Source organism: Cyprinodon variegatus, unplaced genomic scaffold (assembly GCF_000732505.1).
Source record: "Cyprinodon variegatus isolate N-32 unplaced genomic scaffold, C_variegatus-1.0 Scaffold1264, whole genome shotgun sequence".
Taxonomy (NCBI): Eukaryota; Metazoa; Chordata; class Actinopteri; order Cyprinodontiformes; family Cyprinodontidae; genus Cyprinodon; species Cyprinodon variegatus.
Window position 1 is genome coordinate 42,300 of NW_015151717.1, and position 16,130 is coordinate 58,429.

At 40.3% G+C, this 16,130-nt stretch overlaps 1 protein-coding gene across 2 annotated transcripts in view; it reads left to right on the forward strand.

Moving 5' to 3' along the window:
* The window catches only part of LOC107102500 (A-kinase anchor protein 13-like), a 126,638-nt gene that overhangs the window by 21,159 nt on the left and 89,349 nt on the right, over nucleotides 1-16,130 (forward strand). For both annotated transcript variants that reach the window (XM_015401828.1, XM_015401829.1), the window contains exon 2: nucleotides 14,244-14,287. In XM_015401828.1, coding sequence (XP_015257314.1) covers nucleotides 14,255-14,287 — 33 coding nt within the window. In that variant the 5' untranslated portion in view covers nucleotides 14,244-14,254. The remainder of the gene's footprint in view (nucleotides 1-14,243; nucleotides 14,288-16,130) is intronic.

A 16,130-nucleotide genomic window follows, 5' to 3' on the forward strand; every position in this document is an offset into this window, starting at 1 on the left:
TACTAAATTAGTTGACAATAATCTTTTAATCACTATTAATCAAATTAATTTTTTCAGCCCCAGATCTCAAAATATGATTTGATGAATTTTGAAGTGAGCTCTACCCAATGCCACTCACACAATTATTTACCTGAACATAAACTTTTCACTTTAGTTTTCTTTTGACATGTTTTTCTTTCTATAGAACTTTCAGTTCTTGATTGTTGAACAGTTTTCACCTCTCAGTGTTTTAGTTCTCCTTGAAGTTCCTGTTAATTCATTTGCACCTTATGTTCCACATGGATGGGAACGTGTTTCACGGGGCATTAGTTTTACGACTAGCAAGTTTCATAAAATCAGATAATATATATTTGGTTGATAAATCCAGCTATTAATGAATTAAACATTTCATCAATGAAGATGCTGTTTTTTGGACTGAAAAATACCCCATCTAGTTAAGCTTTGGAGCTTTTTCTTGCTGGCTTCTTCATATCTTTTAGAGCTGGGGTCTTAAAAATCAAGCCTGGGCCTCAAGATAGAAAAAAGGGCATTATTTGACAGAAGCAGGTATTTCTTTGGGGGTGTTGTAATGTAGTTAATATTTATTGAAGGACTCATACCTGCACAGGTGGAGGACACATTCTGACCTGACCTTCCTGTAGATAGAAGTGCTGTCCTCCTTGCCAGGGTGTTGGGTGTCTCCTTAAAATCTATTTTAGGTTTCAGTTCCTCTTTTTGCACGTGTGTAAAAGCTGCACAACTAAACTCTGAGAGCTTCTTGAGCCGTAAGCCACAGGTAGCTGTTGTCCCAATAACACAGATCTGCATTGACATTCCTCAAGTTAATTAGTGGCCAGCGGGGAGGTATCTGACCTAGAAAGACGGCAGCACCAAGCTCTGTGGCTAATAAACACTTCCATGAATTTCCACATTTCCTGTTGTGCTCGTCAAGCTTGAAGGCTAAGTCCTATTTTATCTGAAGGATCTGTTCTGCTTCTTAGAACTGTTCTTTCTTCCCAAAACTCTTTGTGCTTTCTTTAAATGACTACAGGTGCCTCGTTAGCATGTGGCGAGATTCTGATATCCCTCCATCATCAAACATTTCTCTCAGCAACCCTTTACAGAAATGGTCGGGGAGCTTTTGCAGAGCTCCTTCTCTCCCTTCCTGAGCGTTAGGTTTAAATAATAACCTCTGCTTTCTGCACAATCTTCACTTCATGGTTGGAAAAATAAATCCGCCGGGATAGTTTAGGACCGAGGCATGGGTTTACTGCGGGGCTTGAACAGTTGGCTTAAATGTCGAATGATAATACCTTTATTCCCCAAAGCTGTTTGCAGTTTGAATCCTCGTGTCTCCAGTGTTCTCAATAACTTTTTGAACTTTATTACAACCTTCTGGCATTTTATTAATAAAAATCTGGATAATTTGAAGATGTTCAAACGTCTCTCAAAGGATTCATGAAATATTTGTGAAAGTATTTTTTTTTCTTTTTCTGTAGAGTCCAGGCCGGTTCATCCGCTGTTCAGTGATACTACCAGGATGTTATTGATTATACTTTTACAGTTGTACTATTTGTGATTATCATAATCTCATATAAATTTTGCAGTGTCCTTTTTTTGGACTCTAGCTGACATTGCTTAATTAAAAATGAGATAAAAGACCAGTTTTTTCTCCTTCTCTCCTTGTAGCAACATATTTCCATAAAAAAGAAAAAATAAGGTTGAGCGTTCTGCCCATGTGGCGATGATGGGGAATCCTCAGCTGATTATAGAGGAGGGTCAGGAGACAGCCGGATTAATGAGTTGTGAAGATAATCCAGTTCATTGTCCCATTCATGCTGAAGTCACATGGCTGTAACGGTTTGTTTTGATAGCTCAGTGAACTGTGACAGACAGAACCCGCTCCATATTACCTCTCTTCCACCGAAATCCTTTTTTCTCTTGATTTATTGAGCCATTTGTCAGTTCCAAGCGCTTGAGCGTGGTTGTGTCTTTGTTGCTTTTTGCAATAGAGGAAGAAGAGAAAACTGCGTTAGAGTGGCGGATTGTGCCATAATGGAGACCCATAAGAAGCTTGGCTGAAAGCTGGCTGCTTCCACTGTTTTAGATGGAGTTAATGGTTTGTGTAATCTCTGTAAGCAGGTGTTGGGTAGCCGTAGGGGGACTTTTAGGGATATTATTTCTCAAGGTTCTTCTATTACCAAAGAATGGCTTAAAAAAGGGTTGATTTTTTTTATATTTTTCCCCCTTCACTGTTCTTTTCCTGCCTGCTTTAAAACCAGGATGCTTAAGATAAAGAAGCGTGTTTAATAGAATACTTTGGCATACTTTTGGCCAATTGTTTTGCGATTCATATCCAGCAGTGCCTTTTCTTGTCTTAAGTATCAACTAATCTGGGACATACACTTGTTGTATTCTCTCTTTCTTGTGGCTGTAGAAAGATCAGCTCCAGAGGTTTTCTTTTCAGTTTCAGAAGATATTATCTTACAAGCAGGCTGTAACCTGACATCAAAGTCCAGATAATGTCCACCGCAGCAGAATATCTTCTAGCAGCCTATTGTTTTGCACTTGTTCACCCCTTTACTTTTTGCAGTTTCCTAAAACAGGAATCGGCGCACACATGCACATCTATTTTAAAAGTCCTCTGGATTGCTCCCTTATTCTACGTTCACACCTAAACCAGCAGAAGCAGCTAGTTTACATGCAAAGTCAATGGCTGACGCATCTGAGCCACGCAATGCACTTCAGAAGTTGGAAAAATTGAACTTTTGCTGCTGAGACAGTCTGTCATGCAGATCACTGTGATCACTCTAAAACAGTTTATTAATGTCTGGCGTTTAACATTTATTAAAGTACCTGCAGGTAAAATATGTTCGATTTTAATATTCTGTTGCCTGCAGTTTGGATTACATAAATGAAAACGCTTTCCAGGCGTTGTGAACATTAGTGGAAAACTACAAAGAGGCGACCGGGACCAGTGGCAGCTGTTGAACGGAGTTCCTAGAGACAAAGCTCCGCTGGTGTATGGGGGTCTGAGTTGCTCTGACAGAAACAATATTTGAATGCAGGGAGGTAATCTGGATTACCTGACTGCACAGATGAAGTTTTCAGGTGACTTTCTCACTTAAAAACATATTAAAAATACTTTTTAACCCACTAATCACAGCAAATATAGCTGCCATTGTTACAGGCAAAGAAAGGATAGGGTAGCGCCGCCCAGGGCGCATCAGACCCACTTTTGGACCGCACAGACAGAGCAGCAAAGATGCTTCAGCCGCGTGTCAAAACTCAACTCAAACAAGAATCAAAAATGAAGTAGCGTGCACGTTTTTGCTGCCTCGATCTGCTGCCTAGCATTAGAGGAACTGTTGGACCAGATGTTCTGTCACACCCACTGAGCTGCATGGAGGAAGCTCATCTATGGCACTACAGTAGTTGAACAGATATTCAACAAGCATTCTGAAACGTTTTTATTAATACTGAATCAAGGCGCTCTCTGTCCTTCGAATGAAAGAGACAGTTGTGGACATTGGCTATTAGAAATGGACTGCCTCACCCTGTCTGGATCGTTGCTGTCATTTTGTGTGACTTTTTTTTTTTTAATAATTTATCTCTGAATATAAAGAAGCAGAGCCCAACCCAAATAATGTAATTCTGCTAGGTATTGTGCACCTGTAACATCATCTAAGCTTAAATGCATATTTCAGTTTCATTTTTCCCTGTTTTCAGTACTTTTGAATCTGACCAAGGTCAGCTTCATTAGTGGTGACATGAGGGAATACCTGAGCCCTACAGAGGTTGCATAGGGAGTCCACCTTTAGTAACGACACGGCCATGTGTGCCTCTGCCAGAAGGTGTGCTGTGTGCGGCAGCACAGCCTCAAGAGCATGGAGGACATTCCAGACGGCTCCCGTTAAAAGAACCATAGCTGCTCCTTTTTGTAATGGCATTCAGGATGAGAACTGCCTGAACCCCAAAAACACATTGCCCTTCAGGAGGTCATTGGCATTAATGGCTCTAACCAAACCATGAGAGTCAGGTAGAGTCAGGCAGAAAGGAGCAGGTGAAAAGATTATAATTAATAGGTTTTATTGTGTAAATACATAGTTCCAAAAAAAAAATAAAATAAATAAAATAAATAAATAAAAAAAGATGCTTAAAAATATATGATTTTCATTATATTTAGGAAATGAGGCGTGTACATCTTAACCCTTTATAGGGCATGTTACCGTTTTTGATCACATGCATACTCCTTACAAATGGAGCCCCCCTCCCTGTCCCTCAGTGAGATCTAGAAGCACAAGATCTATATCCAGCCATTCAGCAAAGATGCTGCTACATGGCTGTACATCTTATTTTGGCATTTGACCAATCAGATGAGCCCTTGAATGATATATTACCGAAAAGAAAGTAAGGAAAAAAAAAAACAAACAAAGAAAAAAAAAAAAAAAAAAAAAGCGAAAAGAAAAAAAAAAAGAAACCAAGTCAACAAAACAATTCTATTGTGGTTTACAAACTAAAAAAATGCCATCAAAATATCCATAGTTTTTGAACATTACAAAGGTAATAAAGTGTTGTCCTGGATTCCAATAATACTATTGGCTAGAAATGTTGATTTTCAAAGTATTTAACTGAAAGCCCTATAAAGGATTAAAACATAATTTTAAAAAAGGAAGGCCACCCCACTTCATGTGGAAGATACATGTTCAGAATGCAGCGGGAACAGATTTCCTCAGGGAATCTACCTTAGCACAACATTAGGGTAGCAGGTCAAAGACGAGGCACTGGCACAGTCCGGGGGTGTTTAATCATTCTGGCCGTCCTTTTTATGATATAATCCTTTAGCCAGTGTTGCACATAGCCACTGGTCATGTCTTTAATCAACGTTAGATTGCACTTTTGAATGCTGCCACACAAGCAGATGTTGCACACACACTGGTGCATTCTTCTTCATTCGTATTCTGCAACTTCTTCTCCCAGTCACTGGACTGGGCATCGAAACTAGGACTGTAAATCACACCCATCATGGTGATTCCATTCAGTATCAATTTCCTGACCCAATGATTCGATTATTTTCGATACTCAAGAATACACCACTATACAATTAGATTAATTGGTTAAATTTTTTTTAACCTTACAGGCAAGACAATGGTTCAAATTTGAAATAAGTAAATGACAGCTGTAATATCGTTATGCATTTTATTTGAGAAACGACAGCAAATAACAGAAGCGGCAAAGTTGTACTCCACCTAGGCCTATTAAAACCTTGTTTACTGAAAAATAATCATGCCTCTGTGTTATAGATTCTGAAAGGCCTTGCATAAAAAAAATACTGCAAGCAGAAAGAAGGTAGTGGCTAAAGGAAGTGAGGTAGGAGGGCAAAATAGGTTTAGCGCCACCGCAGCACGGAAGTCAGAATTATGTCCAGGAGCAAATGGATAAAAAAAAATAGACGAGAGGAATAAAAACACATGAATCGATTCTCTTGCGGACGTGTCGATGCATCGGATCGTCGGCTGTTGGATCGATGCGTCGATACAAAAGGATTATTATTACACCCCTAATCGAAACAAGAAATAAAAACTTAAGACTCCTGAAAAGTTGAAAGATTAGAACCTGTTTGAACCGATTCCTTGTGCTCATAATTCAAGTCATTTTAGATAACTTTTTTCTCAATTAAAATGTTATGTTTTTCTTATGTTATTTAATAGTTTAGAACAGCCTATTATTATGATCCCATGAGATAGCAAATTGTGTGTGATAGATTAATAGCTGCGTAACCGGATTTTATTGATGTTTTAAACTTAAAGTGATATTTTAAAACTTACATTTAACACTTTAAAATCTTTAGTGATTAGTTTTGCTTGTACAGCTTGCATTACCTATATTTTGCTGCAGCACAATCCCAGTGGATTCAATTAATGCCAGCAGCTATACGGACAAATGCTACCCGAACCTCCCCAAAACGCAGGGATTGTTAGTTTCTGTGTTGTTTGGGAAAACCTTTTAATCCACTTCAGTGTACATTTACTCATTTGGCATGCAGGTGCGCCTGCTCTTCCAATTAATAATCGAGATATAAAAATGTAACCAGCATCTCCAGCTTTTGAGTGACACCTTTCCGTTGGAATAATGAGGATTTAATCAACACCCGCATGCTGCATTAGGCAATGAGGCTCTGAGCTGCATGAAGTGAAGCCTCCTCTGACACTATGCGCCCTGTGCCAACTGTAAATAACCTTTTTAAATACAGTTTCATCACTGAAAGTCTGTTCACGGAAATATGCCATTTGCATGTGTAACTTTGAGCCGTCACCCATGACAGCCTAGGACTAAACCTACAACATATGTTCAGTTGTGTTGGTCTTATCAACTTTGTAGAAATCTTCAGGACGTAGATGGATTGTCTTTGCGCACTGTTAGCTCCCAGCCCATTGTTCTCCAAGCATCTGCTCACATGAGAAAACCAGAAGGATTTGATCTATTCTGTTAAAGCTTTTTTAAAGCAATTTGAAGTTACGTTGGAGGTCCAAGCGTAACAGCTTTATATGGACATCGTCTCTAATAATCACACCTCGTGCAATTCCAGGAAAGCCATTAAATAAAAGGTCGAGGAGAAAAATGCAAATGTGCCAGCTTGGTTACAAGGGTTATCTTTGGTACTTCAGAGAGACCGGGAAGTTTAGCTCAATAGGCACACCCAGCAGGAAGCTGGGGAACTACGGTCTAACTGTGGAATGGTGTAATGCATCCTGAAAAACCAGTGGAGCAATTATATCTACTTAGAATAAAGTAGCTCTGAGTCAGTTTCCTTTTATTGTATGAGGAAATAAAGCCTCAGAAGGAGCAATGAAAAGACAAGAACAGGCAGATGTTTATCCTCTGTTTGGAGTAGCGCACTTGTTTTTAAGTGGTCCTAAACTCATAATGTGACAATTCAGTCACCTAAAATGTGGCAACAAAAACATTTTTGCTCATGAAAATATTCCCTAATAGTAAAACCAGATGAAATGTTGTTCCACTGACTGTAAAAATCCACTCATCTTGCAGGTTTCTAACTGGACATGCACCAATCTGTCTACTAGAGATCAGAAATAATCAATTTTCTCCCGACTGGGTTTCATCAATGACTTCAGGTGAAATATGTAAACATTGATTTGTTTCCCTCAAATTATTAAATGCATCAAAACTAAGATCTGAGAATTTCTGGTCCATAGAAGCATCTGCATTAGTAACACCTAGTGCTAGTAAATGCAGCAATTTATTCTGAAAAAACACTATGATAAATGGAGACCCGATGAGAGAGACCATTCAAGTAGTTTAACAAGCATTTTTGGCTGTATGATGTGACTGGATACTATATTATGATATAAGCCTTTCATATAAGTCCTGATCGATAATTGTTTTTTATACATATTTTAAATAAAGGGGGCAAAAGTACAAATTTAAATTGTAAGCTTTTAACATAGCAGACATCCCAAGTCTCCCAGAAGTTCCGGGAGTCTCCCTGATATCGATAATTGTTCACTGATGCCTGCGAGTCGGATAAATTATCCCGGATTTTACACTATGGGAGGTGTTGTTTTTAAATGCGAGTGAGAGCGGGCAGGCAGTACAATAATTCATGCATCATGTGCGGTTTAGAACTGCTGCGATTGTGCAGACACAATAAGAGAGCGAGGATGTGGAGAGGAGGTTGCTGGTGAAACCTGTGCAGCGTATCTGTCCAAAGCGATGCTCTGTTCAACCAGCGATCCAGGTTGATCAGAGAGCTGATTGAATCAGTCAGAAGAATAAGCCAATAAGTTTCAGTTTATTCTTTTACAGTCACCTCATTTTTGTCTCCATGTCTAGTGAAGGTGAAGAATGATGGAGTGTGTATGTATGGGGCACGGTGCGGCCAGGGGGGTCATCTGACCCAGTACTATACAGGGGCACAAAAGGGCACCAAACAAAATGTGAGAGCAAGCGGGCAAAATTTTTTTTGGTAATTATTTATTTTTAAAAAAACATGGGCCAAGATAATCAATGTTCTGATGTTTGAAAAATGACGCAGGGAAAGCAGGATACATGGCGGATGCAGGGGGTGAAATGAGTTTTTGGAACTTGGGATGTATGACATAGGTCGGCCCTCCTCCTAAATTTGCTTAGTTTGGCTATGAGAGATCGAGAATCTTTCCTCTGCCTAAATCTCCCAGAACGCTGCCAGTAGTATTCACTTTGATTTCTATAGCGCCAATTCACAACACACGTCATCTCAAGGCACTTAACAGTTCACCAGATCATCCAGTCAGATTAATTCAAAGTTTTCTATCTAAGGAAAACCAGCTGATTGCATCGACTCATTGACCTGCATGCAATCCCTCACACAAAGCATGCTTGTAGCGACAGCGGAGAGGAAAAACTCCCTTTGAAGAGGAAGAAACCTCCATCAGAACCAGGCTCAGTGTGAGCGGCCATCTGCTGAGGCCGACTGGGGTTCAAGGAGACAGAAGCAGAGATACAAAAAGCAGCTGTAAAAGGATGAAGAGAGCACATCCAGCCAGTGACAGTCAGAGAAACAGGACTACACTGAAAAACAGGAACAGCTCCAACATCTAAAAACAAAGGTGTTGATGGCAGCAGCACAGCTGATACCTCCTTTCAGGATGGCGCCACATCCAAACAGGAACAGTCGAGGCAAAGCTACTATGAGAAAAACCTGAGAGAGCAGAACAATATGTGCAAAAACCATCATGCATTTTAACTAGATGTAGAAGGGAATGCAAACAGTGGTTTGTCTTAATTTGCATGCAGATATATTTTTTGCTTGTACTCCAATGTACTTGCATCCACATATATCAGTATGTCACAAGTTGGGAAAAATGTCATTTATAATGTCCTTCAGATCAGGTAGTTGGGCATTTAGTTTATGATAATTTTTTAAATTATTATATAATAGGTTAGTGTTGGATTTACACAAATACTGCCTCAGAAACTGGAATTTAAGAGATAAATGCTGTAACAGTTCAATACAGCAAACAAACAGTATTAACTCTGGTTGACCTAAGGGGGAAAGAAGAAGACTTAAAAAGGATTCACAGCTTTTGTATCCGGGTGTCACCAGGTCTTTCTTCTCCCTGAACAACTGTGAAGAAACGGCCATTACACCGGCAGCCTGAGCTGTTGTGAGCAGCTGCCAGGTGCGAATGTGCCGAGAATGTAAAACAAGAGCGGGTTGATAAAGGACACGGGAGCTGTCCTCAGGTGGCTAAATGTTATCTGCTCCGTTCTCTGCAGTGAATGCTGCGAATGTGACAGTGCGTCTTGTTAATATTTTCCCAATGTGCTGCAAGCTAGATCACACAGGTCTCTAAGATGCTGTCAAAATAAAAATAACAAGCACTGGAGTAGCAGCAGACAATACTGAAATGTTAAAAGAATAAGAGAACAGGCGTCTTATAAGTCAATATGTGGCGTGGTAGTGAGGGAGCTGGTCCCTGGCCCAGTGCACTTAAGGCAAGAGGATTAGACTCCAGAGTATTATTAGAGCTGCTGATTATCCCCTTACTTGATCCGCCTAATGTGAGCTCAGGCCTGTATGTTTAGCAGAAAATTGGAAAAATGTTTGGACTGGGCTCCAGAAAGTGAGATTGCTGGGCTGTGTTATGCTTTGATGCTCTGTTGACTCCAGCATTGACTCTCCCACAGCTCTCTCTCTCTGCTGAACTCATTAGGTCCCGGCCTTTTGTCGCCGCCTCCCCCGCTGTGGGGTTGATGTGATTAATGCACCGCTAACCACCGAGGCCAGAAGCAAGGGCTTGTTTTAGTGCCAGGGAACAGCAAACAAAAGAAAATTGTCTCTGCAAATAACAGAGGAGAACACGGGGGCTCGGAGTGGAACAGATCCTTGACTCTTCCATGAATGCGAGCTCGCCAAGATCTCTTCAGGAGAATTCAGCTGAAAGGGTTCCAATCCATTTGTCTTCAAATATATAGCTGTAAAACCTTTTGTTTTTTTTATGTAATTACACACCCACTACCTCTGACCTTCAGCTTGGGGAGTAGAAAAATCGAACATGGGCTGCTTAATCCAGCCAAGTGATCCCAGGACTGAAAAGGCTGATTTATACTTCGAAACTAGGTCTTCGGCGTGTGTTGCGGTGAACGCAAAGACGTCCCCGCCCCCCTCCGCAGACACTCTGGTGCACCTCTCCAAAATTGTAGGTGACCGCAGACAGTGCCACAGAAAGGAGGCCTGGTTGGTCAAATCTACGTCCGATCTACACTATGCTTATTTCCTGTTTGGTGAACGAGAACGGTCTGAGCTCGGTAACCGAAATAACTGTTGAGTGTAAATGGAAAATAACTGAACTGGACAGTGCCACACACAACTGAACCATGTTAAATCTAGTACTAGTTCAACAGTAGGACTCGTCACGGTTCATCTATGGCTCAGTTCTCTGATAACAAAGTGCATCAGCAGACCGCAGCATCTACTATTTACAGTCAGCTGACTCATTTTGCGGGTTTTCCGGCGTGTTCAGCTTTGTCATTCATAGATCCCTTTACCTGTTTACAACACCAACTTCTTCTCAGCTTATTAACCCTATGATGCCAAATGTATCATATTTGATGCATACGGTTTCTGAAATATTTTGCATCTGACACCTTTTGCATAACTTAATGGTAAAAACTTTGCTCAAAAGCCTATTGTACACAATCAGATATACCTGATAACAGCCAGTAGAAGACTACACAAAAAATATCTTGACTTATCGCATAGTAATAAATCAATAATATCAAAAACGTATTTCTGTTTTTTCTTTTTACATATTTTTGTTAAAAGGGCAAATAAGGAATTCAAACCAAAAAAGAAGTAATTTTCTGTTTTGTTTTATTCTTGGATCGGGCTTTAAAGGGTTAACAATAAATGGTGTCAGAAGCGCGTGGTGTGGCCTGGGATGATGCCGAAATTTGGGCAGAGGACGCTATCTAGGCACAAAAGTTCCTGAATGTTATGGGCGTAACCATTTTTGCGTAATTCCCGCCTTGAGAGCTGTAGTATCATGGACCGCTGATAGGAGGCGAGGAACCGTAGTAGCGTGATGTGTAAATGGTTGTAAGAACCAAGCTCGGTCCGAACTCAGCACGGATTGGCTCCAGAGGGTAAATGGGGCATTTAATGTCATTGACAGGGATCTTCATGTAATGTCTACACAGACTTCTCTGCAGCAGCAGTCTTTGTCTGCTTCATCAGAGACTGTTGTTGTGCTGTTGGCTCTCATCACTCAGTAGTTTAATATTAACGCAGAGACATCACCATCCAACATCATGTTTTTCTAAAGTTTTTTTTCTTTTAAACTAGCTTTATTATTCACGTCTAGTGACAGTTGCATTGTTTATTTCTTCCATAAACAGTGTACTGCTGTATGAGGCATACATTTTCCTTCTGTGTAAGCAGGTTGCTTTGGTGTCCTCAGCCATTCGAACAGAAGTCTGATGAGCGACCCGAGCTAAAACAATCGGATTTCAGAGGGAAATCGGAATTAAGCCGGCAGTGAATGTAGCCTAAAATACATCTCATCAGTTTTGGCTTTGAACTGAAGTGGTTTTGATGTCTTTGTCTTAAAACTTTGTCTTAAAACTGCAACCACACAAAACCCATGTGGCTGCAGGTTTTCTTTCCAACCAAGCAATAGCACACCAGACTCCATTCATCTCATCAAGTCATCATGTTAAGATTGGACTCAGTTGATGAGATGAATGGAGTCTGGTGTGCTATTGCTTGGTTGGAAAGAAGACCTGCAGCCACACGGCCCTTTCTGGAACCAGTTTGACACCCCTGTCTTAAAATGAGCAGTTATTATAGGGGGTACTATATTAAACTATTGTTTTTTTTCAAGTTAATAATGCTTTTTGTGTACTACCCTTAGTTAATTGTTTCTGTATTATATCCTTTCATTTAAATTTTTTTTTTCCATCTCTGTAATGCATTCTGTGTAACATTTGACTGTAGGGGGAAAAAGTCCTAAATATAAAGTTAAATTTCAGGTTATTTGATAATATTTTCCCATCATCCACTTATCAGGTAACCAAATGTACTGCTGCAGCATTTTGTAGCTGCCTGTCAGTTTTTGGTGATCTTATCTTTCTATACTTCTAAGTCTCTCCCGGTTAGATGATCGTTTTACACCTTCTGTTGTATTTATCTCACATCTGCTGTGAATTTTGCTCCTGCAGATTAAACTTTCCTCGTTCTGTATCGGACATTGGCGGAAACTTTGTCACATTTTGGTAAAACTACAATCTTCCCCTGATTGAAATGCATCTGAACCACTCTGGTCCATCCGATGTCTTGACATCATGAGATGAGAAGTTACTGAAGTGTGAGCGTAAAATCTGATAAGACTGGGAACAGGTCTGTTGAATTATGCGCAGCGTCACATTATATTAGAAGCGAGGTCTTCTCTGCTGCTGAATATATTTGCTGCAAGCAGTAAAATGTTGATAATGTCAGGTTAGCAGGACAGTTCTCATACTATCTTGTGGATTTCTGGGTGTTGTGTTTTGACTGCATAACAGAATAGACAAGAGTTACAAAGAAATCTCTGACTTTTTAAACTTTTCTGTTAAACTTTTATATTGATTTGATTGCAGTCTACGTTCTACCACCTGTTTCTTCTGATTAGAAGTGCTAAGCCTAGCCTATGATTGCTTTAGCCTATAGAGGGCGCTGTCACGCTATGATGGAGATATTTTCATGGGCAGTTTCTATATTCACAAGAACAAGAGTAGGGACTCGTGTTCTCGCCAAGTATGCTCTTGAAAAGAACCCAGGAAAGTCTGGACTTGGTGAGAACGGGAGCACGCAGCTTAAATCTGGGTCAACCGGAACAGAAACGTACTGATGATGTCACCACACGCTCAGCTCGTCTGGAGCTGCATTTCACCTCCTGCTATTAATAGTCTCTAGATAATAATAAATTATGACTTTTTTTCATTTAGTTGGGGAATAATAATGAACACAGTCAGAAAAACACAAATCAAATGAACATTTTGCCAAATAAAGCAAAAATATCGCCATCAGAGCCAGCGGTTAGCCTTGGAGGTCCGCTGGTTGCCGCGTCCTCTCAACTTCGGTTTTGTTTTTTTTAATTACACACTAAATCAGTAAATGGGCCATATAGTGACTCTTAAAACTATAATATTCCCGCCTCAAATTATCTTAAAACGTACTTTTATTGAAGAACAGCAATAGAAAAGAAAACATTTATCTTCATACTCTGAGCTCTGTAAGCGCAGTGCATGCTGGGACAGCTGTCAATCTCAAGAATGGAAAAGTCTGCTCTGATGCATGCTGGGTAAAGAGGGAGGGACAAGAACAACATCCGGGGACTTTGCCCGTTCTCCGTTGGGTTCTTGGGAATTGGAACAGTACTAGGGCTGAGGCTGATGACGTTTAATGATTACACAAAAACGCACAAGTACACATATTGAGAAATGGCCGTGGTGTGTTCTGCTCAGAAGTTGTGATTAGAACAAGCAGTGAGAAACCCCAAAACAGGAGTGAGAGAATAAAATGACATGTTGTTTTTGCAGCAGTGAAAGCAATGAAAATTTTTTTTTATTTTTCTTAAAAAAACATCCCACTTCTCTTTCCTCTAACTGGGGACTTTACTGCTACGGAGAGCAGATAAGTTTGAGTCATACTGACTCATCAACATCTATGAAGATTGTTGTCATTGGGACATGGTGTCACTGTGGTGGGATGCATTTCATGATGTTCTTAAAATTAAACTGTAGAATAAAAATAAGGTTTGGTGAAATAAATAAGTTATTGGGAGGAAGGTAAACATTACTTCATATCTTACTCATGCAAACTATGTCTGCAATGTGCATTCTGCAGCAATCAACTGGCCACTTTCAAAGGAATGTCTAAATAGCAGGAAGCAAACAAACCTGGATGACTAATGTTAAAGTGTCTGAATCATATTGCTTTTTGAATAAATGCATTGAATTTATGTCTTTCGTTTGAAAGGATACATTTTCTAAGAGCTTTGCTGCAAAGCTTTCCTTGGCATTTAGGATGGCATTGACGTCAAGCTGAAATTTAGAACAAATTAACCAGAGAAGGCTGATTTTTTTTTTTTGTTGTTAAAATGAGGATTATTGTGTTTATATCAGATTTCATTTTTATACTTTTAGAATTCCTTTTGCTTTAAAGCAGATTCTGGACAATTATTCCACATTAATTTACCTGTAATTTGCTCTTTTCTTTCCAGTGTCCAGGGACATGAAACTCAATCCCCAGCAAGCTCCTTTGTATGTAAGTATCAACAATCACAATAGCTCTAGTGTGCACTTGAGGCAGTTTCTCCAGTGCACCCAGTTGTGTTTCCTCCTCTCACACAAATAAACACCAGTTGTTTACATATTTAAGTGCTTTCACTTTTCCGGCTAGTGTGTCTTCTTTGTGGTGATGTGAATAGGAGCCCATCTGCTGAACCTGTCAGGTCAGCACAGCGTAAACTTTAACCCGCTCTAGTGTGTATTCTATGGAGCTAGAATGGTCTCAGGCAATTCCTCACACTAAGCATGCTTGTAGCGACAGTGGAGAGGAAAAACTCCCTTTTAACAGGAAGAAACCTCAACCAGAACCAGGCTCAGTGTGAGCGGCCATCTGCCGAGGCCGACTGGGGTTGAAGGACACAGAGGCAGATATAGAAAAAGAAACATAGATACAAAAGGCAACTGTCGGATTTGGGTCACTTCAGGCTGCAGTGTGAACGTAGCCATTGACTCGAAGGCAATTCCTCACACTAACCATGCTTGTAGCGACAGTGGAGAGGAAAAACTCCCTTTTAACAGGAAGAAACCTCTACCAGAACCAGGCTAAGTCTGAGCGGCTATCTGCTGAGGCAGACGGGTTCAAGAAGACAGAAGCAGCTCCACAGGCGGCCCCGTCCAGGAAACTGAGCCAGCTCCCATGTCAGAGGATGAAGGAGAACACATCCAGTTAGTCATATTTCCTACTTAGGAGGCATGTTACCGCCAGGTCTGAAAAATGCAAAGCCAAAAAAAAAATAAATTCCGGATCACAATTTTCTCAGTGGGACAAACTAACTCACTCATTTAAACAGAAAATGAAAAGCCTGTAAAGTTTCTTATAATCACTTAAGGCCAGTATTATACTGCTAATTATGCTTTAATTACACATTTGGTGCAATAGCTGAAGTGTTTCGGTTTGATCTCCTTACAAATTGCTCTAAAGTATATGCAGTTGCTCTTGTGGCTCCTGGATAATTTGATGCATATTTAATAGAGTGTGTGTGTCTGTGTGGAAGTTTTGGGATATTTGTGGTTCCACTGCTCTCCTTATCACTAGCAGGGATAGAGGGTACACACAGGAACCAGATATAGGTTATAGAAGTGTGTTCAATGTGAGTGTGCCTGTATTTAACTCATTTACCAGCCAGATAAGCTTATCTGTGATTTATAATCTCTTTCTTTATGGAGACCAGGCAGGCGGTTAAGCCTCATTAGGCGGCAGATTTTAGGAAGGTGTTTGACTCTGCGATGGCTTGTAGTGGTCTGTCTGTGACTGCGATAAACACAAACTGCTCTAGCTCCCTAATTGTTGGAACAAGTCGTTTTCTAAAGGTTGTGGGTAAAGGAGACCTTGATGTTAGTTTGTTACTGTGGTGAATGATGAGTTTGTAGTGAGTCAGTGAAAACGGATACTGAAACGGAGATGGGGGATGATTTTTATGCTGTAGAGGACTATGAAACCATGTGATCTGCAAAGGGAGGGATGGCCTGTAGAAAAAGGAGTTACTTTCAATAACAGGAAGAGCTTCTGCTGTTCTTTGCTTTCAGTAGCCTAAACATGTTATTTACATTTTTGGCATTCGGCCGACAGTACCTTTTAGAGGCGCTAACAGTTTAATGAGCTGGTAGGCATATGGTTACAGAGCCTGCAGAAATATTCATGCCCCCTGGGACTGCACACCTCAGATTTCAGCATGGGTTATTTGGCTAGCAGGCATATGATTTCAAAAAATGGGACATTTATTTATGTTAAATCAATACATCATGTAACTAACATTAACTGCAGTTGGAGCTGCATGTTTATGGGGGTTGGTCTAAAGCATAAGAGCCTCTAGAATAAT